General features: G+C 53.3%; 1 protein-coding gene across 1 annotated transcript; it reads left to right on the forward strand.

The window, feature by feature from the left end:
* Positions 1–15,749: 15,749 nt before the first annotated feature.
* Ninj1 (ninjurin 1) lies at positions 15,750–25,162 on the forward strand. The gene is made up of 4 exons (XM_021638193.2): positions 15,750–15,909; positions 22,317–22,545; positions 23,770–23,933; positions 24,484–25,162. Exons 1-3 carry the CDS (start codon positions 15,835–15,837, stop codon positions 23,922–23,924), a joined length of 459 nt encoding a protein of 152 aa, XP_021493868.1. The 5' UTR covers positions 15,750–15,834; the 3' UTR covers positions 23,925–23,933; positions 24,484–25,162.
* Positions 25,163–27,255: the final 2,093 nt, after the last annotated feature.

Consider the following 27,255-nt stretch of genomic DNA (forward strand, 5'->3'; position numbering starts at 1 on the left):
GGCAGATGCATTGAGCAGTGGATCTCCCTGGTGTGATGGGGACAGGGACCTGCAAAGGATGGTTCTCTTGACCCCATACAGAACAGGGCTCTCAAGCATCAGTCAGTGCGGAGCTCCTGGAGAACTCGGCTGGGCACACACCAAGCTTTCCACATCTGAAGTTTTGGGGGAGAGCACATCTTAAACATGCTCCCAATGATGGCATCCCTAGAACTTTGTGACCCACTGCCCTACACAGCCTCTGGGTGCACTGGGGACCTTAGGAACGAGGAGACAGTTTCACAATATACCACAGAATTCCATGCTGTATAATTGCACTATAACGTATGTGTAAGAATATATATATTCTGAGCTTCAGCAGTTACTAGAACTTGTTTAAAAAAAAAAAACAGATCTACATCATAGAGATGGTTCTACAGCTTTCCCCCATCTCATTCTTCCCAGGACATAGAAAATCTAAACTTCAGTTGAAAACATGACTGTAATAGAAACCATATCTCCCAAATTCTCCTATATCTAGGTGGAGAAACGGGGGATGGCCTGGCCATTGGATGTAAGTAAAGGCATTTAGACAGTTCCATGAGGCTCCAAGAGTGGGAGTGTGCCCTTCTTTCCCTCTTTCCTTCCTGCTGGCTGGGATGAAAGCTTGATGGCTGGAACAGAAGCAGCTATGTGGGGGCAGGAGGTATATATTGAGCCTAGCCAAGCAGGAAGAAAGGAAAGTGGGTTCCTGAGGATGTGGCATTCCCACCCAAGGCCTGTCCTGAACCTCAGCATGGCTTTTATGTCAAGGAAGAAATGTCTGTCTTCTTGGGAACAGTTCTGTGGCACTCACAGTCACACTTGGCTCTGAGCTGCAAAATGTATGCAGGCCCTGGTCTGGGTCCTGGCTTGTCTAGTGTGCCCGCTGAGCATCTGACCAAGTCACTAGGCTAGGGCTGGGGAGGGCCGGGTCTCAGCTGCATCTCTGGGACTCCTGTGAGCCGGGGAAACAAAGTGATGAGGAAACATAAGATCCCACACAGTCCCCGCTGCAGCCCAGGCCCTGTGTGACCTTCAAAGGCCATGCTGCACACACAATGACCATCCCAGCTGGCACGGGGCATCCCCTAACAAGATGCCATGTGTCAGCCACACGCCTCTCTGGCCACACAGTCTTCCAGTTACATTCGTTTTTTCCTCTGGGTGATGCGCATACCAGCCTTCTTTTCCTGGCCATCTGCTGTTTGGGTGGCAGGCAAGCCCTTTGGGTGCCAACAGAACGGCAGCCAGTGACGGGAACAGCTCCACAGGAAAATGGGCTTTGCGTGGGAGGCCCAGAGTCAGATTGCAGCCTCCAGGGTGGACAGGGTGCCAGGGGCGGGGGCTAGCGTCCCCAGCTTCCCAGCCCAGGGTCTGAGCCTCAGTCTCCGGCTCTCAGAGTGAGCGCTTTGTTAAATTAGTTTATGAGTGAATCAAGAATGGAGAGACATTTGAGAGGTGGGGTGGGAGTACGGAGCCAGGAAGGCACTGAACATCCTTGAGCATGGAAGACTTGGGAAAGGTCCCAATCAACAGCCCTCCAAAGCCCAGAGGAGCCCAGCGTCCCGCAGCGCCCTCTGCTGGTCGAGCCTGGCGAAGCGCTCAGCGGGAAGGATATCTCCAACCGGCCACCAGAAGGAAACCCAGCAAACAGCAACAAACAGCAAGGGGAGCAGGAGCAAACCGGAGCCCTGACATGGCCGTGGCGTAGCGGCAGCAGTGGCGGCAGCAGCAGCAAGGAGAACAGAAGCTGCCAGAAGGTCTCAGGGCTCTAGCATGTTTATACCGCCTCAAAAGTCCCCAGAATTCTAAATGTAAACTATCTGCAGCTGGCAAAATCACGCCCCTGCTACTACACAAAGCAAATCATAGTCAGCTGCTGTGGACAGTCTGGAGCAGCCCTATATCCCATACCTGGGATTAAAACAAAAACATTCACGTAACATTCCTTTCTTTCTTCTTCTTTTTTGTTTGTTTGTTTTTTGAGACAGGGTTTTTCTGTGTAGCCTTGGCTGTCCTGGACTCACTTGGTAGACCAGGCTGGCCTCAAACTCACAGAGATCCGCCTGCCTCTGCCTGCCAGAGTGCTGAAATTACAGGCGTGTACCACCGCAGGAGCTCACATAACATTTCTATGTTTTAAAACAAAACAAAACAAAACAAAATTCTCACTACAAAGAGCAGCTGCAGCAGCTGTAAAGAAGAGCTGACGGGCTGAGAGATGGCTCGGGGGTTAAGAGCACTGGCCGCTCTTCCAGAGAACGCAGGTACAAATTCCCAGTGCCCACACGTGAGCTTGCAACCACCTATAACTCCAGTTCCAGGGAGTCTAGTGCCCTCTTCTGGGCTCTACAGGAGCCAGGGGTATATGTATTGCAAAGACTTACACACAGACAAAACACCCATACATCACTAGACTGCTGTCATCTCTTCCCATCAAGGAAGTAATGGTACTTCCTTGTTGTTTCCTCATGCCAACAACATTCTAAGGCGATGTCAATGCTATGTAGAGCAATGCGGACACTTCTTCCTTCTTGCTTCACAGTGGGGTAGCCACTTTGGAAAAAGGCCTGACAATTTTCTTTTTCTTTTTCTTTTTTTTTTACAAAACTAAAGACAGGTTTCTCATTTAACCTAGAAATGTTACTCCATTTACCCATTTACCCGGGAGAAATGGAAACCTATGTGCTATGACTGAAATGCCCCCATGGCTCATGTGGTGCTGTTCTGAGAGGTCATGGAGCCTTTAGGCAGTGGAAGAAGTGTCACCAGGAACAAGCCTTAAGGTGTGATAGCCAGGCCTCACTTCCTGTCCATTCTCTACTTGTCACTATGCTGCCCAGCCATGATGGACCATAGCCTTAAGCTGGAGGTTGAAATTAACCCATCCTCTTTTGAGTTGTTTCTTCAGGTATTTGGTCACAGTGGCAAAAGTAACCAATATACTGCTGGAGTATGCATTTACATATAGCTGTCTTAAAACATGGTGTTAGGACTGAGGACATGGTTCTGTCAGCTAAGTGCTTGCCTTCCATGCATGATGGCCTGAGTGTGGTTCCCAGCATCCACATAAAAATCTTGGCACGGCAGCACACTCTTGTTCACGTGGAGGTCTGAGCAAGAATGGCAGCTGTCTCCCAGGAAGTCGCTGGAGCCCAGGCTCCTTCTACCTTGTTGCTCTGCCTCCTAACACACGGTGTCTATCTCATTGTCCAAGATGGCTGCCTCTGCTCCTGCCATGCCACTGCATCTTACTAGCAGTCAGAAGGAAGAGCAAAGGAGAAATCAAGGTTGCATATTGTTTCTGATCACGTGTTAGCAGAATTTGCTCACACGGGCATGCCTGGGTGCGAAAGAGGCATGTAATCTGAATTTGGGGCAACCATCAACACAAATACAATTTTAGAATTCAGTTATTAAAATCAAGAAGGGAAAATGACCAAGCCGGGTGTGGTGGCACATGCCCGTAATCCCAGCACTCAGGGAGGCAGAGGCAGGTGGATCTCTGAGTTCAAGGCCAGCCTGGTCTACAAAGCAAGTCCAGGACAGCCAAGGCTACACAGAGAAACCCTGTCTCAAAAAAAAAAAAAAAAAGAAAGAAAGAAAGAAAGAAAGAAAAGAAAAAAGGAAGATGACCAAAGGGGAGCCACCCCCAGACCATCACTATGGAGGGCAATGGACCAGTCCTAGAGGTAAACACTGCTCTACAGAGCAATAGGACCTTCCCTGAGTAGGAGGCGACCTAGACCCGCCTGTCCTTTTCTCCTTCCTCCTCCCTTTTTCCACTCCACATTTCCTCGTTTTCTTCTCCCTCATAAAAGCCTTACAGCTCTGTTTTCTTGGACCAGCAAGATGGCTCAGTGGGTAGAGATGCTTGTCACCAAGCCTGATGTTCTGAGTTCAATCTCCAGCACCTACGTGATGGAAGGGAAGACTGACTCCACAAAGCTGTCTCCTGACTTCCATAGCCATGCCATCATATGAGCATGTACACACGTGTGCACACACACACACACACACACACACATAAACAAATAAATGGAACAGACTAAAGATTGTCTTAGTGTCCTTGACAGAAAACGCTGGTAGGCAGTGGCAGAGGTGGTAAGGACAGGTGTGTGTGTAGGTGGGGACATGTCTATACCTACCAGCAGTAAAAGGGTCCAGGCCCCAGCTAAAGGCCCTGAGCAGGCCACCCTCTGTCCCAAGCTTCCACTGCAGATGGGAGCAAATTCCGACGGCGGCTGCACAGTTCCCAGGCTGCATCTGATCCCTCTCCTCAGCTACCCTGGCAGAGCTGCTAGCTGGCAGGGGCAGATTTTTCACCCCTGCTTATCTCTTTGAGTCTTTCACAAGGTGCTGCAATGGCCAGAGTCCCACCAGACCTACAGTCACAGGGCTACTGAGGGAACGCACATACCCAAGTCATAAGGTTGAGCAAGGAAGCCCTCTCACCCATGGCCACAGACCACGTGGATCTTGCTGTCTCAGTAACAAAGAGTCTAGAGTTGCGGGCACTCCAGCTGGCTTGGTTTCCTTCCTCTCAAACACCCACTGCATTCATTATCTTCCGCTCTAAAACCGTAATCAATTACCACCTTTGACCCTTCCTGTGGGTTGAGAGTTTCATTCAGTCCAATGGCTTTGGCTGGAGTCCCACGGAGGCAGCAGGCAGACGGCATTGGGCTGAGCCTCTGCCTCCGAGGTGACGCTTGCTCAGGATACGCTAGTGCTGCTGTTGGCTCCTGCCCATTCCACATGGGTGCCTCCTCAGGACTGCTTGAGTCTCTTCCCAATATGGCGGCTCATCCTGCCAGCACCAGTGACTCAGGCGCAGAGAGCAGACACTGTAGTGCCCTTCATAGCCCAGCCTCATCATCACCTCTGCTGTGACCTGTTAGCCCCACCAACCAGCCCCACGTTACTCCAAGGGGAGATGCCACTGGGGAGCGAACACAGGAGCAAGGGCCACTGACCACACAGTCAAAATTCTGCTTTTTGAAATCAATTCTTAAATCAGCTAAGGATGTATATAAAGACTTAGCTACCAGAGGAAGATGGGCCCACATCGTTTTTAGAAGACAAACGAGATAGAAAGAGACACTAACAATGACAATCAGGTTAGAAAAGCCAAGGAATGACCATAAAATGGAGTCATTTGTGGTTGTATGTCACAAAAGAATTTTTTGACTGGGGAGGTCACCATGGTGCCTGTATTCCCAGCATTCACCTGAGAGGGTAAAGCCAGGGGACTTGGCTCTTGAGTTTGAAGTCAGCTGTGGCTGCATAGTGAAATCCTGTCTCAAAAAAATGAATGCTATGGCTTGGGAAGATGCAGCTGGATGATGCAGTTTAGGGAGAGAGTGGCACATCTGGAAGGATTCTGGATCCTGATCGGCTCGATGGCTGATCAGCGGGTGCCCATACCCTGCCCTTTGCCCTGTGGGGGAGGGCTTTCTCGGCTCTCCGTCTTTCTGTATCAGCTGAAAGTGCGCAGCAGTATTTGTGGCTGTGACCACGCACATGCTGCCCTCGTGTTTCTGGGTGCTTCTGTTACCCACTGTGGGAGGGCCACGTCTGGGATGTATGGTCCCAGGAGCAGGAGGACCATCTGAGAGCAGTGGCCAACCGAGCAGCAGCGGGGCCCATGCACCAGGGTCAGCCCCCTGCTGGCCAAGCGACAAGCGTGGGAGTCAGACATAAACACCGGCGAGGCTGCTCTGAGGCCAGGCGGTGCTTTCCGAGTGAGGACATTTGTTAGTTCTGGGCAGGAGTATTCTTTTCCACCCCCTTCATTCACTTTTGTTTTCTAAGTGTTCTACCGAGAACCTGCTTTTGTAATAAGAACAAAATTTAAGTATACACATACTTAAGCCAAGCTCTGGGGGCGTATCAGCTCGGGCTTTTTAAACTCTACTTTATTTGGGGTTCCTTAAGCCTCTACCTGCCTTCCAACCCCCCAGCCCTAGGCAGGAGGGAAAGAAGATTAGAACGGAAAGGGATGTAGACCTCTCTAGACTCATTTCCAGCTGGTTAGGGTGGTCCGGTTCTTTGGGAAAATGCCAGTCTCGGTCGTCAGGATATCTAGCAGTCCAGCAACAGCAAATGGCCAAGCAGCAGGGCAAACAAGCAGCCTCCTTCCTCTTCTGTCTGGCTGTCTCCTTGAAGCCCCTTCCTCTTTCTGGGCTCTCGTATTTATACTCTCCCAGAATCCTCAGAATCCCACTCACTCCAGCTGCCATAGACCACACCTCTTCCCGAGCACAGGAGGCTGTTATCAGCTGTGGATAAACTAAGGCAGTCCCAAATCCCACACTTGGGATTAAAACAAAAACATATTTACATAACATAGCTGAGTTTTTAAAGGAACCAAACTCCCACTACAGGGAAGTTTATAAGGAAGACGAGGTGGGGGTGGGGAGCTGGGGAGCGAGCTCAGTGGACAAAGCACTTGGCTCCCCAGTGTTTCGATCCCCAGAACCTGCTTACGGTCAGTGGGCTGTGGCTCACATCTATGATGCCAGTGTTTCTATGGCAAGATGGGGGGCAGAGATGAGAATCCCAGGGAGGTCAAGAAACAGCTAGCAACAACATACGTCCAACAGACCACATCTCAAACAAGTCAGAAGACAAGGATCAATAAGTGCTCAGGGTTTTCCTCTCACATCCGCTTAGGCTCTGTGGTGTACATGTGCCCCCAAACACACACACACACACACCTACATTGTATACATATTACAAACAGAAAAAAGAAAAGAAAATAAAACTTGGCCTGGTTTGGTGGTGAAAAGCTGAGATGGGAGGATGGTAAGTCTGAAGTCAGCCTAGGCTGTATGCGATCCCATCTCAAATTGATAGGCAGATAATAGATGGATGGATAGAATTCATAGATAGATGATAGGTAGATAATAGTTGACAGACAAATAATAGGAGATAGATAGATAGATAGATAGATAGATAGATAGATAGATAGATACAGATTTGGTAAAAGACAGGCAGACAGACAGAGAGAGAGAGAGAGAGATTAAGTAAAAGGCAGACAGACAGACAGATAGATAGACAGACAGACAGATAGATAGATAGAGAGATTAAGTAACACAGGCAGACAGACAGACAGACAGATAGATAGAGAGATTAAGTAAGACAGGCAGACAGACAGACAGACAGACAGATAGTTGATATATTGAAAACGAAACCTTGTCTTGTCCGTTCCCAGCCTCATACAGACATTCTGTAACCCAGCAATAATCACAGGTGCTCAGCTAGCCTGTCTTTTCTCTGGCGTCTTTTGTAAACACTCATCTCTGTTGGTGCCTGGTCTCAGTGGCCAGCATTTACAGTGACTGTCACAACATCCCACTGAGTAAATAGAATATATAATTCAGTGTGCTTATGTCACTCCCACTCTTGGAAACCTAAATTAGTCCTTGGTTGTTGTGCCTAAGGCTACCTTGAGGGCAGAAGTTAGACAAAAGCAGAGAGAAGAGACCCAAATCTGAGACATGCCATATTACAAACCTTTGTTTGTGTTGAAGAAAAAGAGATTTTAAGTTTTCGATCTCTGCTTGTAACAGCTCAGTGATTTATTAATCTCTCCAAGACATCTTATCAGCAATTTAATACACATGTGCCATAGACTTCTAACGGATGGACTACGTGGTTCGCCTATGGCTGGGCTGTGTTTCTGGGCTGCCTGTGCTGAGATCTAATTGTCATTGTGAGGTACTATTGGAAAGGAGCCTGGGAACAGAGCTCAGGTGGTAAGTGCTTGCTTTGCAAGATCCAGGACCCAGGTGTGGTCCCCAAACCCAAGTAATAGAAAGAAAGAAAGAAAGAAAGAAAGAAAGAAAGAAAGAAAGAAAGAAAGAAAGAAAGAAAGGAAGGAAGGAAGGAAGGAAGGAAGAAAGAAAGAAAGAAAGAAAGAAAGAAAGAAAGAAAGAAAGAAAGAAAGAAAGAAAGAAAGAAAGAAAGAAAGAAAGAAAGAAAGAAAGAAAGAAAGAAAGAAAGCAAGCCAGGGAAAGTGACATGGACTCCTGTCACTGGGAGGCGGAGACGAGTGGATCCCTGGGCTCAACGGCTGGCTAGCAGGGCCTCCTCAGCAAGATCCAGGCAGGTGAGAGATCTGTCTCAAAATAACAACAACAACAATAATAATATAATAACGACAGCTCCCGAGCAATAACACATGAATGTGACCTCTGGCATACATCTGCATTAATATGTAGAGGATGGAAACTCAATCCAACCATTGCGGCTAGAGGCATGGCTTTTGGGAAGTGATGATCATTCTGAAAGTTCATCCGAGTGGAGTTCCCCTCTCCCTCCCCTGACTAATCTTGGTAACTTTCTAACAAGGGAGACAAAGGACACACACACACACACACACACACACACACACACACACAGTCTGCTTCCTGCCTCCACTGATGTAATATCCCAGCCATCTCAGAACTCACTAGCAAGGCCTTGACCTTGAAGCAGAACTTGAACCCATATCTTCTCCACTTTCCAAGCCCATGGCATTGTGTTACCAACAGATAGCATCACCCTGTTTCGAGACAGGGTTTCTCTGTGTAGCCCCAGCTACACAGTTATTCTGACTGTCCTGGAATTCACTCTGTAGACTAGGCTGGCTTTGAACTCCTGCCTGCCTTTGCCTCCTTAGAGTTGGGATTAAAGGCATGCCCCACCACTGCCCAGCTGGGAACATCATTCTTTTTGGATGTGCTCAGAGGGACAGTAAGTGTAAAAGAAATAACACAGGCAAAGCTGACTGTCCAGGGAAGCTGGCACAATCAGGGACTCAGAAGTGTGTGAGACACTAGCTCTCAGCTTGGTGAAAGAAGAGGTGAGTCAGGGCAGTCCCTCCGTCATGACCAGATTGAAGTGATTTATGTCATGAGGAACCACAGCCTCTCAGCAGAGGCTCTCTCCCCTCCGTCTCTCTCCCCTCCCCTTCTCTCATTTCTTCCCTCTATTCCTCCCCTCATCTCAGCAGATGGTGTGAGGGAGTCCCCTGCCCAGGGCTAGGTATCTCACGAATGACCCCCAGAGAGGTTGTTCAACTTGAAGAAGAAGCTGGAAATCTGGTCCTGTGCAGGGCGGGCGAGCCCAGCCCTACCGGAGCCCTGTGAAAAGCTATTTCTGTCCTCCCCGTGTTCACATGGAGACATGCCATCCCTGTCCATAAATGCCCCTTTGTGTTAGGAGGTTCTTATCCACTCAGGAGATGCCCAGCAACAGGCCTGCTGGGCCAGGCTCTCTGCCAGCCGACGCCATCTGAGCCAAGGACAGGAAACGTGGCCTTTGGGGAGCCGCCCCAGAGCAGCCTTGCAGAGCACAGGCAACACCCACAGGCTGGACAGGCAGTGTGTCCCACTCAGGCCCTCTCTGGACCCTCCTGAGCTGCAGGCCTTCTCTCTGGGAACCCTTCCTTTTAAGGCCTGAGGCCACAAAGCCTCCAAATCCACTTTTTCAGAGCGCATCAACTCCCTAGCCTTCGGCTAGCCTGGGGGTGAGGGAAAGAAAAGAAACAGCAACTACCAAACGATGACCATTCAGGCTATAGCGAGCAGGCCAGCTGTGACACCAAGGTCATAGGACAAAGGGCACATTACAGATCAAACTGTCTGTTCCTCACCTGGCAGTTATGTCATCAATCTGTACGGTGACAAAGCACTGCCTATTGACAAGGCTTAATGTCCCATCATCCTGAGACTCCGCACGGCCACAGACTTACGCCAGCCTGCATTTGAGGGGGTCAGCCAACCTGTGTAGTTTGGGGTGAGGGCCTCTCCGTGGGCTTTTCCCCGCCTCAGATTCTATGCAGTAAGGGAGTCAAAGATGGCACTTTCATGGCTATTTACCTGGCACAGGCCACACCCACAAACTCTGACTGTCCACCATAGAGATGCCTGCCCCCTTCAAATCGTCAGACAGGGATGGTTGGCTGCACCAAACACAGCCCTACCTATAGCTGTAGAGCCAGAGATAGCCCCTCCCCCACCATGTCCCTGAACCAAATCTACAGCCTGGGCCCACCTCCACTTTGGGGCTGCTGAAGTGGAGCCCCATGTACTGGCTCAGAGTGGAGGCTCCATCCAGTCCTAGACTGAGCAGGATGCTGGGCTGGGCCTGGCATGCTGTCCCCATCCCTGGTCTTCTGCTTCTGATGTGTGTCTGAGTTTGAAAGCCAGAGACCAAATCAGAGGCAGGTTAAGAAAGACACGCCCTGCAGGCAAAGGGCTGCCAGTGTTCCCACGGTGCATAAAACACACAGCTGGCCCCTATCTTGTCTCTGCGAAGCACACAGGCAGAGGGTGGCAGTTGGGATTCACAGGCTTGGCTCAAAGCTCTATCTAACTGGGGACACTGTGGGAGCATGAAACTTCTTATCCTCATCCTCAGGGCTGAGGTGAGGATCAGTCATGGGAGGCAGAAAGAACTGGATCTGAGCAACTGAAAGGTAGGCAGGGGATACCCAGGATAGGCTGAAGCCATTGGGTTCAACCTCAGTTCTCAAATCTCAGTGCCCTGCTTCTTTCTGGGGACAGCGCTAGAGACAGGATTTCTCTGTATAGCCTTGGCTGTTCTGGAACTCCTTGTAAACCAAGCTGGACTCGAACTCACGGAGAGCTGCTTGTCTCTGCCTCCTTGAGTGTGGGATTAGTGTTAGCCATTGCTGCCTGGTTAGTTTCCCCCTTTCTGTAGGCACGACCATCCCAAACCTGGATCTGACTTTGTGTCCATCCCAAGCCCGAATGGTGATGGACTCAGGCCAGGCCTGGGTCCACTCAGCTATGGTTACTCAGTGCCAGTGGGAAATGCTGCTTCCTTTAACTCTTTGGGAGAAAAGCCATTACAGTATGGACTCTCCATGGCTGCAGCTGGGCAAAAACATGTCCCTTCGTCCTTCTGCATCATCTGTAGAAGGGGTCTCAGTGACATAGGGTTGAGAGAAAGATGGGTGCTTTAGGTCCTCGAGGAGCTGCGTTTGGCTAAATCCCAGTTTGACCTGCACCAGGGAAGTGGGAGATACAGGAAGAGATGACCTGCCTGCACATATTTCTTTGCCAAGCCACAGGCCACCTTCCCCCGCCAGCCTGCCGCCCTCAGTCCGCCTCTCTGACCGGTGGCTTGGTGACCCAAGTATGGTCCATGTTGGGGCCAAGAATAAAGAGCCCAGGCAGCCCCTGTCATTAGTGGTTTGCTGATCACAGCCTGGGCCAAGGGACACCTGGCACCATGCCTAGGGGCTGGTTGGAGGAGGTAGCCAGGCCATGCCCCAGGCAGATACCAGGCAGTGGGCAGCCAGCACCTGAGCTCTAAGATGCCCTTCCCTTTGTGGCCAGAGGCTGGTCAGGATGGGACACACACAACACTTGTACAAACACAAATCGGTGTTTTCAGGCTCATGCCCAGGTGCAGGGAGGTCCCCAGGGAACAGGTGCATGGCCATCAGGTGACAGGCAGCTATTGGAGACTGGGCAGGAGCACAACAGCCTTCAGGTTGAAAGATCTCAAAGGAACAAAAGGAAGAGCAGAGCAGAGGCAGGGTGTATTCACAGGCATAGGCGGACTGTCCCAGCAAGGCTTCAGAGGGTTTTGATTTTGTTTGGTTTGGTTTGATTTGGTTTGTTTTTTTTTAAGACAAGAACTTATGTATCCCAGACTGGCCTTTATAATACTCCTGCCTGCATCTTCCCTGTCCTGGGGTTGCAGGCATGCACCAGCACTCCTGGTTTTATTTGATGCAAGAATCAAACCTAAGGCCTTGTGCACGCTAAGCGAGGACTCTGTCACCCCCGCCAGCATGAAGATTTTAAAACCAGGGCTGAGTTCAGCTGATGGGTGTCAGAAGAAGACCAAATTACAGCAGTTTCAAAACAAGATAATTTGTTTCCGTACATTAGGAAGTCCAGAGAGGGGCCGCCCAGCCAGAGCCTGCACTCCAGTTGTACACAGGCTGCTTCTGTCTTTGGCTCTGCTATGCAAGGCTCCCTTGATCAAGATTTCCTTGAGGTCCAATACAATTGTTATGACATTCACTTCCCAGTTGTCAGGAAAGAAGAATTAATGAAGCTAAACACAGAAGTGTGAAGCTGAAGGCCAAGCAATACTACTCTCCTGCCTCTATGCCCTGACAGCCTTAGCAGGGGCAGGGACAGTACCACTAGGGCATGCCACACCCACTCCTGACCTCATTCTCTCCCTCTGTGAGATGGACTGGCAGGCACCTCAGCCTTGAGGCCTCTTGGGGACAGGAATGCGCCGGGGAGGGAGGAGGGGAGTGGTTGCTTCCAAGACTCCCTGCTTGTGAAGACACGGTCCATCCCACAGGTGTCTAGCCACTAAAGGTCTTCACTGTGTCCTCATTAGTCAAGCCACACCTCTGTGCTGCATGGGGGTTCAGAACACAGTATTTTGCCCAGGTTCTTGGGGCCCATACATAAGAGGGAAGGCCGCAACTTTTCCTGTAAAGGCCTGTTGGTCTCTGGATCACCAAGGATAACAGCCTCGCTCTTTCCACAGGAAGTGTCACGGTGTTCACTGTGCCTGTCCTCTGCCCTGCTAAGACTTCAGGTGCTGGCAACCTTTTTTTCTCTCTCTCTCTCGAGACAGGATTTTTCAATGGCCTAGAACTCAGCAAGTAGGTTAGACTGGTGGGCATCTCAGGGAGCCCCAGGAATCTGCTTGTCCCCACATCTCCAATGTTGAGATTACAAGCGCAAACCACTGTACTCAGATTTTACAAGGTGGTCTGTAGGGACTGAAATCAGGTCCTTATGTTGTCAAGGTGAGCCTTTTACTGACTGAACCAATACCGAAGTCCAGAGACCCTCCCCCTTTTCAGCTAGGAGGGCAGAGCTGCTTGCTGGAGGTAGTACCATTGGGAGGGATGGAAACAGAACTCAGGGCCCACACATGCCTTCTTCAGAGAACTCTTGTTTTGCCGACTAAGGAACAACCCCAAGCCCCACAGTTCAGGGGCAGGGATGTGAACTGTTTTCAGCACAGCCCATCCTGCTTCTATCAGCCGTGAGTGATGAGAGTCTCCCAGCGCTGAGGATATAGCCTGAGACAATGGCCTTGAGCTAATTGGCAAAGACCCATTGCCCTCACGCAAACAAATGCAGACATGTTTGTGTGTGTGCGCGTGTGGGCTTGTGTATACACAGGGATCAGCCACACTTCTCTGGGTCCTTTCTGTTCTGATTCTCGTCTGAGGACACTTCCATATGAACCATTTGCTCAGGGCCAGGATGTAGGAGAGGGCTGTGTATGTATGTCTTGTCCACTCAGCATTTCCTGCAGACCTTGAGAGCAGATGGGGAGCAGGGATACAGGAGCTGCTGTCCCTTTAAGACTTGTCCTGGGTCAGATCCAGCAGAGAAAAGTCTGGTAAACAAAACACCCCTGAGCTCAGAGGGAAGAGGGACATGTCTTGGGAAGAAGGGATGACACAGCAGACTGGAAACCCCTCTGCAGGCTCATTTAGAAGGGCAGCCAGCTAGCAAAGCCCTGCGTGTCTCAGCCTTACCTTTATCTCACTGACAGAGGAGGAAACTGAGGTTGGAGGAGAAGCCCTGCCTGAGGCCGTGGGTGGGACACTGAGTGGTTTGCACAAACACAGAATGTGATTGCTCAACTGCTCCACCACAGTCCTCCTGTATTCCTCTGAAACAGCACCGAGTACCCACAGCTGGAGTTTCCTGGGGGCTCTAAGGACAGACAGATTCCAACGGTGCCTCAGGGGCCTGCCTGCAGCCTGCCAGAATTCACACACTCCCTCCTGGAGCACCCCCCCCATGGACAGTGCTGCCCACAAGGGTAGGAAGGGGCCACGAACTGGGGATGGCTGTTCCATGGTTGGCGTCCACATTACAGATCTGGATTTCCAGCAGGGCTGGCAAGGTAGCCCAATGGCAGAGCACTTACCTAACGTACACAAGGCTTCGGGTTTGATCCCCAGCAAGTACAAGTACATGCCTACACACACACACACACACACACACACACTGGAGATTTCCAGCGCTGGCACACAGTCAGTGAGGCATCAGTTACCTCAGCGGTGAACAGTGACTATCACTGAAATAGGCCATGTGTCAGACCTTGCCCGAGAGAACACCTCAGGAAACACACTGGCTGGGATAATCTCTCTGGGCCTGAATCAGCAGATTCATAATCTGGGAGTGTTGCCTGGAGGTGGCAGAAATGACGTGAGGCCTAGTGAGAGGAGGTGGGTGCTCCCCTCCTGCTCCAGGGTGAGGTCCAGCCCGGTGGGACTCGGTAGGCTGAACCCTGTAGTTAGTATAAGATCCACTTGCCTCCCTTAATGTATGTATACATGTCCAGCATCCTGCCAGGTTCGGGTGTTTCCTCAAGGGCTGCATGCAGAACTCTCAGGTGTTCCGGCCTAAACCTCACAGACTGCAACAGCTGTGGCTGCACTCTCCTAGCCACAGATGGACTCATGAACTACTACTAAGCCATTTCTCCAGCACAGATACCATTTCACGTCTTTCTTTTCATTCATTGTTGTTCTGTTTTTCTAGACAGGGTTTCTCAGTGTAGCCTTGGCTATCCTGAAATTTGCTCTAGACCAGGCTGGCCTCAAATTCAGAGATACACCTTCTTCTGCCTCCAAATGCTGGGATTAAAGGCCTATACCACCACCACCACCAGGGCAGGCACCATTTCTTAACCTCTTTAATCCTCTTCCTTCTGGAAGGGAGCAGCGGACAGAGGGACAGAGACCCATGCCGAGACACATGGTCAGCCACTCGGCCACAGAGCAGTCGTTCTGGGTCCCAGCTAATCTTTTTAAGAGTCTCACAGTGTTCTCACTCCCTCTGAGGCACAGGAGACACCAGGAGGGAATGCTCCAGTGTGGTAGGCACCCCTGAGGCGATGCAGAGAAGAGGAGCCTGAGAGTGTGGAGGAGGAAGAAGGAATTGCTGCCGCCCTTTACCCTCAACTCCTGCACATTCCATCCCTTCACACTCCACCTGGCTTCTTAGGCCAGGAGCGCTCCCAGGACACGCTGCTGAGACACAGAAGTCCTTGGAGGCAAAGCCCGCAGGCTCTGTGCTGAGCACAGAGTGCCAGGTCCAAGCTGGGCCGTGATGCCAGCTCCTCCTGGGCACTGAGCTGCTCCATTAGCGATCCCCTCTGCTTCCCTCCGGCCTCTAGTCTGTGCTGGAAGGCCCTCAAGTACTATCTCCATTCTCCAGGCAAAACAGCTGAGGGCCCTAGAGCGGAAAGCCACAAGCCAAGGTGGCTCATAGGAACTGTCGACACCCTTTCTTTTCCTGGGCTGAGTGCTTAGCAGGCACCGTGCTGAATGGATTTACAGCCTCAGGGCGCGCCCTGTCCAGGGGAAAAACTTCACCAAGAGGCAGCTACGCGCACGCCCTCCACCTCACTTTAATAATTAGATTAGGTGCTCACGTTCAAAGCTCAGAACCCTCCCTCCCCCGCGCGCGCGCCTAATCAGTGACTTTGAGACAGGGTCCTCGGGAACCTTCCGTTGCCACCGCGAGGACACGACCCAGCCATCCTGAAGGACCCTGGGAATTGGGGACATCAAGGTCCGAGAGGGCCTACCGCCCAGCGCGATTCCAGCAGCTGGCGTCTAGGCCCGGGCCCCGCCCCGGGTGGAGGCGGAGTCTGGGGGCGGCCCCGCGCGGGGGGCGTGTCGGGGCGGGCTGGGGGCGTGTCGGGGCCTGGCCGGGGGCGGGCGCACAGCGGTCGCCCGCGGCGGAGGCGCCGGCGCGCTTTGGCCGTGTGCTAGGCGGCCCGGGCGGCCGCACCATGGAGCCGGGCACCGAGGAATACGAGCTCAACGGCGATCTGCGCCCGGGCTCCCCCGGTTCCCCCGACGCCTCGGTAAGACCTCAACACCTCTTGCCCCGGCTGCTGTGTGACCTTGGCCGGCGCCGCCCTCTCTGGGCCCTGCTCGGCAGCGGACACCTGTGGGCGGCGGGCCCTGTACGCGCGGCAACCGCACTGCGGGGTAGTGATGGTGGTGGTGGTGGTGGAGGTGGTAGTGGTGGCCGCTGCTTCCGGGCAAAGTGGTGTTTGAACTGTCCTGAGCGCAAGTAGTGGTCCCATGGGTCTGGGGCCAGCACGGCAGGTGGGCAGAGGCGCCGGGTTGTCTAGCGTGCTGCCGTCGCCCCACTGTGCAGAGCCCTCGTCTGGCTGGCACCGCTCCTCGGGTGGAGGAGGCTGGCATCCCGCTCCCCGGGACTCTCCTGCTTCCCACACCGCCCTCCAACTTCCAGTGCCTCCGAGCTGTCTCCTCCTGCGTGCCCTGCGGTGGGCGGGAGAGAAGCCACCGCCTCCTGGTTGGAGGCCAGCACCAGACAGACAGCTACGTCACACTCGGTGACCACACAGTCGCGTGCGGCAGTGGTAGGGGAAACCCGAGGCTGGATACCCTGCTGCGGCCACGGCCTGTGAAACACAGAGCGTCACCCTCTCGGTCTTCAGGGGCTTCCACTCTAGGACTGCCAAGACCTGTCCGGAGTTTGCTCTGCCTAGCCTGCCAAGGCCATGGCAGTGGTCGGAGGTCCATGTTGAGGGAACTGTCCTTCCTGACCGCTCACCTCGTAGTCTACCTCCAGGGCCAGGCCCGAGCATGCCAGGGCCCGGCCTTCACTGGTACCACCCTGCATGGCCCTCTGGCCCTCTGTGACTTGTTGACTTTGGACATTCCTTCTTTTTCCGACCCCCCAGGGATGGGGGTGGGGAATTACACCCGGCTGGGATTTTCCACAAGTCTCTGCGGTGCAAAATAGACTGAAACGGAGACCTTCTGCCCAGATTCAGGCCCATAGCCTGGGAACAGGGTTGTTCAGGGCGGAGGGACCAGAGGAGCAAGAGGTGGGAGGATAGATGTCTGTCCCTAGATAAGAGGAGAAAACAGCACCAGAGGCTTGGGACCTGCTCATGTGTTCCAGCTGAGACCTGGGCCCTGCCAAAAAATGCATGAACACTCTGGAGAGCAGTGGGCCAGGGACACTGTGGGAGAGCTGTGTTCCTTCCGGAGGGTCCTCCATCTCTCTGGGCCTTTTGTATGTGGTTCTAAAAGGAAGAAGCAATCTCTCCCTGCCTTTAAGGACAAGCGGTGCGAATCAGGAACAGGTGGACCGGTGGTTTAGAAGCTGGTTTGAAGGGGTTCGCTGCCTGTCTCTGACCCTTGGCCTTGCCTCGCTGTGCCTTCCCTTCGGTCCTATGTCTGTTCCGCTCTCCAGACAGCTGGGTGAGCTGTGCCTCACAAGGGCAGTCTGAGCACATACACAGGAGACATTGGGTTGGGTGCCCAGAGGTCACTGTCTTGGCTCTGAGACAGAGATACCTCACCCCCACTATCATCCCTCCCCCTCCCTTGCACAATTTCTTTGAAGAGCCCAGGTTGGGAGAGTGAAAGCAACTATGTCAGCTTCTCAAGGGTATGCTGTGTTGCCTGCCATGGTAGTTGGTAGGGAGCATGGGGTCAGGGAAGGGTCCCTGTGTGGTGGAGTTGTTCAAGTTGTCTTGCTGGAGGGACACAGATCTGGCCCTCTGGTGAGAGTGGAAGAGGACCCAGGCCAGAGGGAACAGGTCAAATGGAGACCAGAGGCTGGGTTTCTGAGAACACACAGGGCTGGGCAGGAGGGTTTGCCTAGGGTCACTGAGGACAGGATGATTCTCTGAGGTGTGGCCAGCCTTGAAGGCTGCCCTGCTCAGTGCCCTGTCCCCCTTCCCAACCTCAGGATCCCACCTCCAACTTTCTAGGCCATGTCATGCCTCCTCACAGATGATAAACTGAGGCGTTTGTCATCTATGAGGTGGCAGTGTGTCCGAGAGGTAAAATCCGTGTGGCTGATGTAAAGGAAAAGCTTGTGGGAGAATGCAGTGCATGATGGCATTCACTGTGGAGACACTCTCACAGTGACACCTACAAACATTTGGGAAGGATGGGACTGCTCCCAGGATGAGGACCCTGAGGGACCTCCAGTTCCCCTGTGAAAAAAGGAGCATCACTAACTCCCAGGGGGGCTAAGCTCAGCAGAGCTGCCCTGGTTGGTCCCCTCAAGTACATCAGTGGAAAAGCTGTGCCCATGCCCATGCTGGATGCCCAAAGCCAGTTACCCTGAGGCCCTGTTAGTGTTCACAGACTGAGCCAGTTTTTGTAAATTAGCTCATTTTTACCTGGCAGCTGAGAAACAGTTAACACCAGTTTAGTGTGGAAGTGCCCATGGCTGCTTCGTGTTAGACACTGCAGGAGGGGGGTGGCTGGGACGGAGCTGGGCTGTAGCCCTGTGGTGCCTGCCCTGCTTTCCTGGCCCTCCCTGAACCCAGGCTGAGGGAGCTATGACCCTGTGTCAGGTCTCCTGAAACTTTCTGTCCTGCACGCTGGTCTTCCCTCTGCCTGGCCTCAGCTGCCAGGAGAAGCTTCCTATTTTCCTCGTTTCTGCTTGCCTGGCAGATCCTGGGACAGTCAGGACCTTAGCCAAGTTCTAAAGGCCACCCTAGTGGGCCTCTCGGTCACTCCTGCTCAGTTCTGCACCACAGGAAGTGAGTCTGCCCAGCCTGTGGCTCAGTTGCTGTGGGGACACCGCCTTCCGTGCTTCCTGCTGTCTCACTGGGGCTTCCTGCCTGGAATGTGTATGTGGAAGCAGGAGACACTGTGATCTTGCTTCTTAGGCTCTCTGAGTATGGGCGGGGCAGGCTAGGTGGCAGTAGGCTGGGACAGGTGGCTTCCCGCTAGATCTGGTGAAGAGGTGGGCATGCAGCTCCTGTCCCAATGCCACAGTAACCCCCAGCATCTACTGGTGTGTGACAGGGCCTCTGGCAGCCCAGGTTGGGGTTATTTAGAATCTATCTAGACTTGGACCACTGGGTCACCTAGGACAACATTTTGGCCTCTTGGAAGACCTGTGTCTGGCCTAGCCTTTTCTCTTTCTGGTGTCTGTGTTCACCTGCTGGTATTGCTCACTGACTGAAGTAAAGTCACTGGGGAGAGCCAGACACTGAGGAAAGGAACATCCTGGCCAAGCCACCTGATGCAGTGTGTCCCAGCAGGTCGGAGGCCTCAGAGCCCCACCTTAAGAAACCCCCTGCATTTTCTTGTTTGCCTGTTTCGCTGATAAGCGGTCATCCTACTGGCCCTTGGTGTGGTGAGACTGGGAATGGTGGGTGTGGGTGTGTGTGTAAAGGGTGGCACCCTGCTCTGTGGGTTAGGCTGATGGGCACAGATCCTCACAGTGCTATGCTAAGCCAGCCCTTAGGTGCCCACTCCCCTCCCACCTCAGCCGCAGACAATCAGGTGGCCCTGGGCCATAGGATGAGACCCTCCCCAGTGCAGCCCCCTGTACAGGCCGACTACCCCACAGTGGTCCTTCCTGGTATTCAAAGGGAAACAGCCCACTTTGTGCCGGTTCCCAGCTGCTGCTGAGGTTTCGGGGAATTCCTGCCATCCCTGGCACACATTAACCAGTGTGTTTTCTCCCTGATTTGCCCAGGTCACTGGCACAGGCCTGGAAGGGTTTCCTAGCATGCTTGGCAGCTAGCTAAGCCCACAGGACTCCCTGGCCTGACTGGGGGACCCAGTCACCCGCGTGGCTCAGGATCTGACCCCAGGAGGGGAACCCTGCCAGGGTGAGCACCAGTGGTGTGTGTGCAGCCCCAGGTGTGGAGCTCACATCCTAGAATTAAATTTGGGCCCCGCCCCTCCCTGGAGGTAGCCTACAAGGTCCCCTGAGACCCCATATAGGGATCCCTAGAGGAAAGTAATGTGTCCTATTACTCAGTGGTAGACAGGATTCCTGGAGGGCAGCTCCAGATATGAAGGTGGGATGACGTGGGGGACAGAGAGGCAGGCTGTGGGGAGGTAGAGTTTAACACCATCCAGTAGCCTGCTTTGCCATTGGGCCTGTCCCTCAGCCTGAGGCCCCTCTCATCACCTTACAGGGCAAGAGGGAAGCATGAGTTGAGGCCTCTGTTGGTCCTTAGGGCTCTGCACCATCCAAGGGTATTAAGTCCACAAGTTCTGTGGCACAGAGAGATACTAAGGCTGAGCAAAACTGGCTGTCCTGAGCTAGAGACAGAGAGCTCCCTGAGAACTCAGTCCCCTCACGGTCACAGCTGCCAGGGCTCCGAGTTCACACTGGAGCCTGGCCCCTATGCGCTGCGTGGCTTTGGGAAGGGCCTTCCTGTGCACAGCCTCAGCTTGGGGCTCAAGTGAGCGAGGCCAGCAGGGGAACTCAGTTTGGGACTGAGAATGCTGAGAGCAGAGGTTGAGGGTAGGGACGTGAGGGAGCTCATTCATGTATCTGTTCCTTGTGACCTTGTTGCCACAAAGTATTTAAATGGTTCAGAATGGAAAGAAATTCTCCCCGCTGCCCAGTGACCAGCAAGCTTAGTCTGGGGCTGTTTACAGCTTCACTTCATCCATTCCAGTTCTTTGCTTCATCAACTAAGCTATCAAAGGTTCTGCTTTCTGTGTTTATTTGTGTACGCATACATGTATAGGCATGTTTATCTGTATGTGCATATGTGTTATTTGTATGGGTTGTATGACACATGCCCATACCCATGTGTCACACACACACACACACACACACAGGTAGGCACATTACTGAGTACATATGCATACCTGAGTACTTCCATGCGTGTGTAAACTTCTACAATAGATACAACTGCTTATACACATGAAATTATATACAAGTACCCATACACGGCCAGGCATAGTGGTGCATGCCTTTAATCCCAGCACTCAGGGAGGCAGAGGCAGGATCTCTTGAGTTCGAGACCAGCCTGGTCTACAGAGCAAGTTCCAGGACAGCCAGGGCTATACCACATAGAAAGCTTGTATCAAAAAAAAAAAAAAAAAAAAAAAAAAAGAAAAGAAAAGAAAAGAAAAAAGAAAAAAAAAAAATACCTATACCCACACACCCACACAGAAGAAATAACAGGTTAAAGATAACACGCTCTGTCTAAGTGAAGTGGTCCTGTGCTCTGTTAGCTCAGTGGCACCTGCCTTGGGCTTTGCAGCCTGCAGATCACAGCCATGTGAGCGCAGTGGCCGCCTGCCCCACAGCCCTGCAGCACTCCTTCATCCCCTGCATCTTTCATGAGTCTAGAAACAGGATCTGCCAGGGTGGCCCCAGGTGGCCGGCTGCCAACAGGAGGCCCTGGCCACCTCTTTCAGCTCCATGCCCACTCTCTGGAGGCTACAGTGCAGGGCTTTGATGGCTGAGGGGCACCAGTGGACAATGGGCTAAGCCTAGGTGTGGTGAGGTCTCCCTAGGTAGCTGAGGAGGGGCCCGAGCAGGGCAGCTTGAGAGAACTGACTGACTCAGTGTAAAGAGGAAGCCAGCCACTTAAAGATGCCTTAGAATGAAGCAGGTTGGCCAGAGAGGTGACCTCTCCCGAGAGGAGAGGGCCAGGCCCCACGCCAAGGGAGTCAGGGGCCTCTGGGGAGAATGGAGCATGGGGGTGTCTGGTGGGTAGAGAGAGACCTACAGGGCCTCGTATGAGAGGTGGGAGGTGACCTGGGAAATGACCTCCAGGGAGTGGTGGGGAGTAGCTCTAAGAGCACAGAGGATGCCACCAAGGGCTGTCTACCCTTAAAGGAGCTCTGAACTGTATCTCTGTCAATTCTATGAGACTCAGGGGACGGTCACCCTGCTCCACCGCATGCAGGATGCTGGGGCATCTGCTGAGCACCTGCTGTGTGTTCTTGGATCCACATATCCACAAGTAGCTAGCTGTAGCTGAACAGGGTGACCAGACCAGCCTCCCGTCGGGTGATGTTGAAGCCAAGGGTGTCGTCTGTGTGTGGGCTCGCACTGATGCTGGGAGGTGAACCAAGGCAGGAGTGACCAGACATTTGGGCGCAGCCCGGGAAGGGTAAATTCAAGCTGAGGCCAGCATGCTGGGTCCTGTCTGCTCCCTCCTCGTTTCTCTTCCTGGTACCCTGGGAGTTGTGTGTGTGTGGGGGGGGGTCCTAGGGTTCTTAGCAAGGAGGAGTACTTGCTGCAGAGGATAGTGAGGGCCATGGTCTTTCCCAGCTGGAGACCAGTGTGTGTGCTGAGGTTGGTGTTCTGGTTTCCTTCTCTCCAGAACCTTACTCCAGGGACTTTCCTTAGAGTAACGAGCACTTGCCAGGGTTGGGCAACAGAAGCCTTCCCTGCAAGGGCTTTGGCAACTTGCTACAGCCCCAGGGAGGCCCGGAACCCTGTCCTGACCTCTCCCTGTAGCTCTTTCCAGAGCCCCAAATTGACCCTGTCGTGCCTTGCTCCCCACAGCCAGCCCGCGGGGCTTGGAGGAACCGGCCCATCAATGTAAACCATTACGCCAACAAGAAGAGCGCCGCTGAGAGCATGCTGGACATCGCGCTGCTCATGGCCAACGCGTCGCAGCTGAAGGCTGTGGTAGAGCAGGGCCATGACTTCGCCTTCTTCGTGCCCCTCGTGGTCCTTATCTCCATCTCTCTTGTGCTGCAGATTGGAGTGGGAGTGCTGCTTATCTTCCTGGGTAGGGCCCATGGCTGCCTGCACAGCCCCAGGGATGGGTAGAGGGGTGCGGGGGTGGGGAAGGGTGGGGGCAGTTTGCACCAGTTGGCCCTCGGGTAGCCAGGCTTGTGGTCCACGCTGTGGCCCGACACCCTCCCCCGCAACCCCACTTCCATCTGACCCTCGCCTTTGAAAGCAGAGTGAGGTTAGGGTCCTCAGGGTCTGCACGGTGAGGTCAAACAGGCACTGGTTGCGTTCCTGCGGATGACTCACTGCCACAGATAGCTTCTCCCAGCCCGGGGGGCCTGCACAGACCAGCTCAGGCCTGACTCTGCTGTCTGTGTCCAGTGCCAAAGAGCAGCCAAGTTATGCAAGAGACAAAGAGACCCTTACCTAGGAAGCAAGGAAGAGACCTTGGGTCAAGATATGATGAGGGACTCTGGCTTGGGAGGTGAAGAGGGGATCCTGGGGCAGGAGGTAAGGAGGTGACTCGAGCAGAGAATGAAGAGAGTCATTGTCTGGAGACAAGACGATTCTGGGCCCGGAGGTGACCATGAACCTGGACCACTGTCTCCATGGACAGGATGCCCACGTCTTCTTTCTGGTCCAGGGTCTAACCACTAATTCCCAAACTTAAATCGCTGACCGTCCCCTCAGCACATGCTTCCTCTTGTAGGCACAGATGGTTAGCTCCCAAACACAATCACTGAATGTCCCCTCCACAGGTGACCCACAGGTGACCGTAGGCATAGGCAGATAGCTGACAGGAAAGTGGGCACCAGGGCAACCTTGGTTCCTGTCCAGAGCTGAAGATGTCATCAGAAACAGCAAGAGCCCCCAATTTACTGGCAATGTGACCATGGACCAGTGAGGGAACCTTCTGGGACTTCACAGTTTGTACTTGTGAAATGGGTATAGTGGCAGAGTTTAAGGTATATCAGAGGGTCCATAGACTAAGGCTCATGAGGAGTTTAGCAGTCTTGCCTTTGAAAAAAAAAAAACAAAAAACAAACAAACAAAAAAAAACCCTGGCATCCAGAAGCGACAGCTTGGCCCTTAACCTGCCTGGGTTTGTTTTCCTTATGGAGAAAATGGGGAATATAATGGGTAGGGACATCCATGCCTAATTTCAGCAAAACAGGCAGTTTTTCAGTGGGGAACAAAGCCCTGAATATGGCCGAGAGCCTTAGTCACTTTCATCCAGGTCAGGCTTCCCTGGACAGCATCTACTCCCTCTCCCCCACAGTCAAGTATGACCTCAACAACCCAGCCAAGCATGCCAAGCTGGACTTCCTTAACAACCTGGCCACGGGACTGGTGTTCATCATTGTGGTGGTCAACATCTTCATCACAGCCTTTGGGGTCCAGAAGCCTATAGTGGACGTGGCACCCCGGCAGTAGGACACCCAGGTGAGTTGGGAGGAGAGGCTGAGACCTGCCGCTGCCACGGCCATGGAGCTGTGCAGAGTGTGGTGGGTCCTGGGCCAGCCGAGCCCTCAAGTTCACCTGAACACACTCCTTGATGCTCCATGGGGATGTAGGTCATCTGGCCAGGAAGAGGGCACCAGGCCTGTGGGACCATAGCCCCTGTCCTCTTGGCCTCTACTCTTTGTGAATGTCTCCAGAGACATCACCAGAGGCTTCAAGCTCTTGGTGACTGCATGGCCTGCTGCTGCTAACAGCCAGCAGTGGCTTTTTGCTAGGTGGGTAGCCATGGTCACTGACTGGCTCTTGTCACTATGACGGGTGCGGCCTTTAAGCCCTGACAGGGGCGAGGAATAGTGTACTCACTGTGGAAAGGGATGCAGCACTTTTGTCCATGGCGGGCAGACCATCACACCCAAGGCTGAGAGGTCCTGGTGCCCACAAGCTGGCCACCAGCACGGACTCGGCGCCCCTCCAGCCCGGGGCACTGTTAGCTGGCCTAGCCACACACAGGCCTCTCTTTTTGTCTTTCCAGAATCCTTAAAGGTACCTGACCAGCAGCCCAGCTGTCCAGAGCCCTGCAACTGCCGTGCCCTCAAGGCATCCCTCTCCTCGTGTGCAGCACTCCCCTAAGCCACCAGAGCCTAAGCCAGCCACCACTGGACCGTGGTCAGGGATAGACTTCCATCCAGCTGTGACTGCTGTGTGGGCGGCCACCCTAGGCATGTGGGAACTGGACGCAAGGCCATGAAGATCAGAACTGGACAGTCCCACAGAAACCAATGCTCAGAGAATAGTCACTGCCCACCCAAGGACATGCAGCAAGTCCGTGACCGGGCTTGACGAGGAGCCAGCACTGGCCTCTGTCTCAGGACATTCCAGAAGGACCAGGATATACCCCTCCCTTTGCTGATACTCAGTGTCCCTACATCCCATGGAGCCTGCACAGGTCACCCTGGAGACTGCCGCCACTGCCGTTTCCCAGCCGAGGGACCTTGGACAACCATCAGTACCTGTTGGCTCCAGTAGTGGCCACTGGCTCCAGCCTCAGTGCCTGGGCTTGGCAGCCATCAAGAGGCAGCTGTGCCCCTGGGGGCTGCAGGTCACGCTGGTACCTTCTACCAGTGACCTGCGAAGAGCCCCAGCTCCCTACTCAGGGGTTCAGGCCCCATTTTTTCTAATCAGGAATGACAATAAAGCTATGTGCTTCCCTGCTGGGTTCCATGTGCCACCCTGTCCTGGGACACCATCCTCCACTGCCAGACAGCCCCTCCCTGCGGGGCCATCAGCATACTCTCTGGCATGCTTGGTTGGACTCTCAGCCTTCTTCCTATCTGGGGGTAGGTTTTGAGATAGAAGTTGGGATCTGAGGCTCAACAGCCCTTACACTGAACACAGAGAAATTTCTTTTTTTTTTTTTAAGTTTGATTGATTATGTATAGTGTTCTGTCTGCATGTACACCTGCACGCCAGAAGAGGGCACCATATCTCGTTATAGATGGTTGTGAGCCACCATGTGGTTGCTGGGAATTGAACTCAGGACCTTTGGAAGGGCAGCTAGTGTTCTTAACCTCTGAGCCACCTCTCCAGTGACGACCTCCCCTTCCCCATCGAGAAGTTTCAAGAGGGGCTGGCAAGATGGCTCAGTGGCAAAGTGCACAAACATGTGGACCCACGTAAAAACCCAGGTGCAGTGGCATGCGCCGAGGTGGAAGGTGAGGCGGCCAGCCACCCAATGAACTCCAGCTTCGGCCAGCTCTGGTCTCAAAAACTAAGGTGGTGAGTGAGAGAAGAGAACACCTGATTTTGACCTCTGGCCTCTGCACCTGTATGCCACGCTGGGCTTAAGTGTATATATATATCACATACACACACACACACGCCCCCACATACGCCCTGCAAGGATGGTTCACGGAAGTCCCCCACGCAGTGAGCATCCTACCAGGCACGTTCTCTGCTGGTTTGGAGCCCGTCCTGCTGGACCTCTCAGGATCTGGGAGGAATACAGGTGCCCAGGTCCCAACTGCTACATGGTCAGAGATTGGAGTCTGCCAGTCTCCTGGGTACAAGGCCCGAAAGACGCTGCAACTCTCTGCGCTTCGCCTGCTGACTTTGCATGCCAAGTGCTAGAAACAGTCTTTGCTGACCTCCCCAGAGGGCCTGCCTGATGCCCTCAGCAACATGTACACGGCAGACCACACACCCAGGGCCTGTGTTATTTGTAGCGAAGGAAGACTAAAGCCTACTCAGGACTCCACATGCCCCTTACTAGCTGTAACACTAGAGTGTTACCAGCCCCTCCGAGCTCACGAGGTGGCTCTCAGGCCTGCTCAGGATGGAGGCTGCCCAGAGCACTTGTTAACTGGCGTCTTTGAGGCTCTCTGGCTGCCCTGTACTGGGGAAAGGCGGCTTGTGTGAGCCTGGGAAACGGCATGTTCTTGTCTCCAGTTACTGACTGTGGCCTGGGTGGGCATACGTGTGTGCTCTCTGCCCCCTCCAGCACACACTGTTCGATGGTGGCCCACCTTGAGCTGGCACTTGGGCACGTCTCTGCGCTGACTGTTGGACACTTCCTCCAAGAAGTGTCCAACCCTGCCCATGGTCAGCAGGGACTCTGCTTGGGAGGAGGTGGCCTGAGAGCCTGTCTCCTGTCTTCCCTAGAGGTGTCCCTCATCCTGCAGAAGTTGGCTCCCAGGCCCTCCTCTCCTCTGCTCCGTTCTAACCGCTCTACCTCCCAGCCCCAGCCCTTCATCTGTCCCACTTCCCTCATATTGGCGATGTATCTGAGGCCTAAGACCCACCCATGCCTGATCCCCCCCCCGCCTCTGCACCCCAGCCAGCTTCTGCCCTCCCTAAGCATCCTTCCCAAGTCAGAGTGAGAGACCAGGGCTTCCCTTCAGACCCCCACTCCCTATCTAGCCTTCACTAGAGGGCAGTAAGTCCCTCTAGAAACTGGGGCCTAAGACGTCACAGAAGCCCCTGCAACCTTGGGTGTGGCTGACCAGTCAGGTATCCAAAGTGATGGACAGGAGAAAGCACCTGTGGGAGAAATGGTCCAATCCCTCTGAAATATCCAGGGGAAACAGTGTTAGGATGCACACCTGTGACTGCACTCAGTGGAAGCAGGAAGATCAGACATTGGAGGTCATCCTCAGCTACCCAGTAAGCTCGAGGTTATCTTGGACTACAGGAAACACTGTCTTAAAAAAAAAAAAAAAAAGTTCCCGGGGAAAATCTGAGTGCAGGGTACACACTTCTGTGGTCCTAGCTACTCAAGAAGCTGAGGCCAGAGTATTGAGTGAGCCCA

The sequence above is a fragment of the Meriones unguiculatus genome, chromosome 19 (assembly GCF_030254825.1).
Source record: "Meriones unguiculatus strain TT.TT164.6M chromosome 19, Bangor_MerUng_6.1, whole genome shotgun sequence".
Taxonomy (NCBI): Eukaryota; Metazoa; Chordata; class Mammalia; order Rodentia; family Muridae; genus Meriones; species Meriones unguiculatus.

Coding starts and splice junctions, on each gene's coding strand:
- Ninj1 (XM_021638193.2), top strand. CDS start 15,835: ATGGAGCCGGGCACCGAGGAATACGAGCTCAACGGCGATCTGCGCCCG. Junction 15,910..22,316: donor CCGGTTCCCCCGACGCCTCG/GTAAGACCTCAA, acceptor TGCTCCCCACAG/CCAGCCCGCGGGGCTTGGAG. Junction 22,546..23,769: donor AGTGCTGCTTATCTTCCTGG/GTAGGGCCCATG, acceptor TCTCCCCCACAG/TCAAGTATGACCTCAACAAC.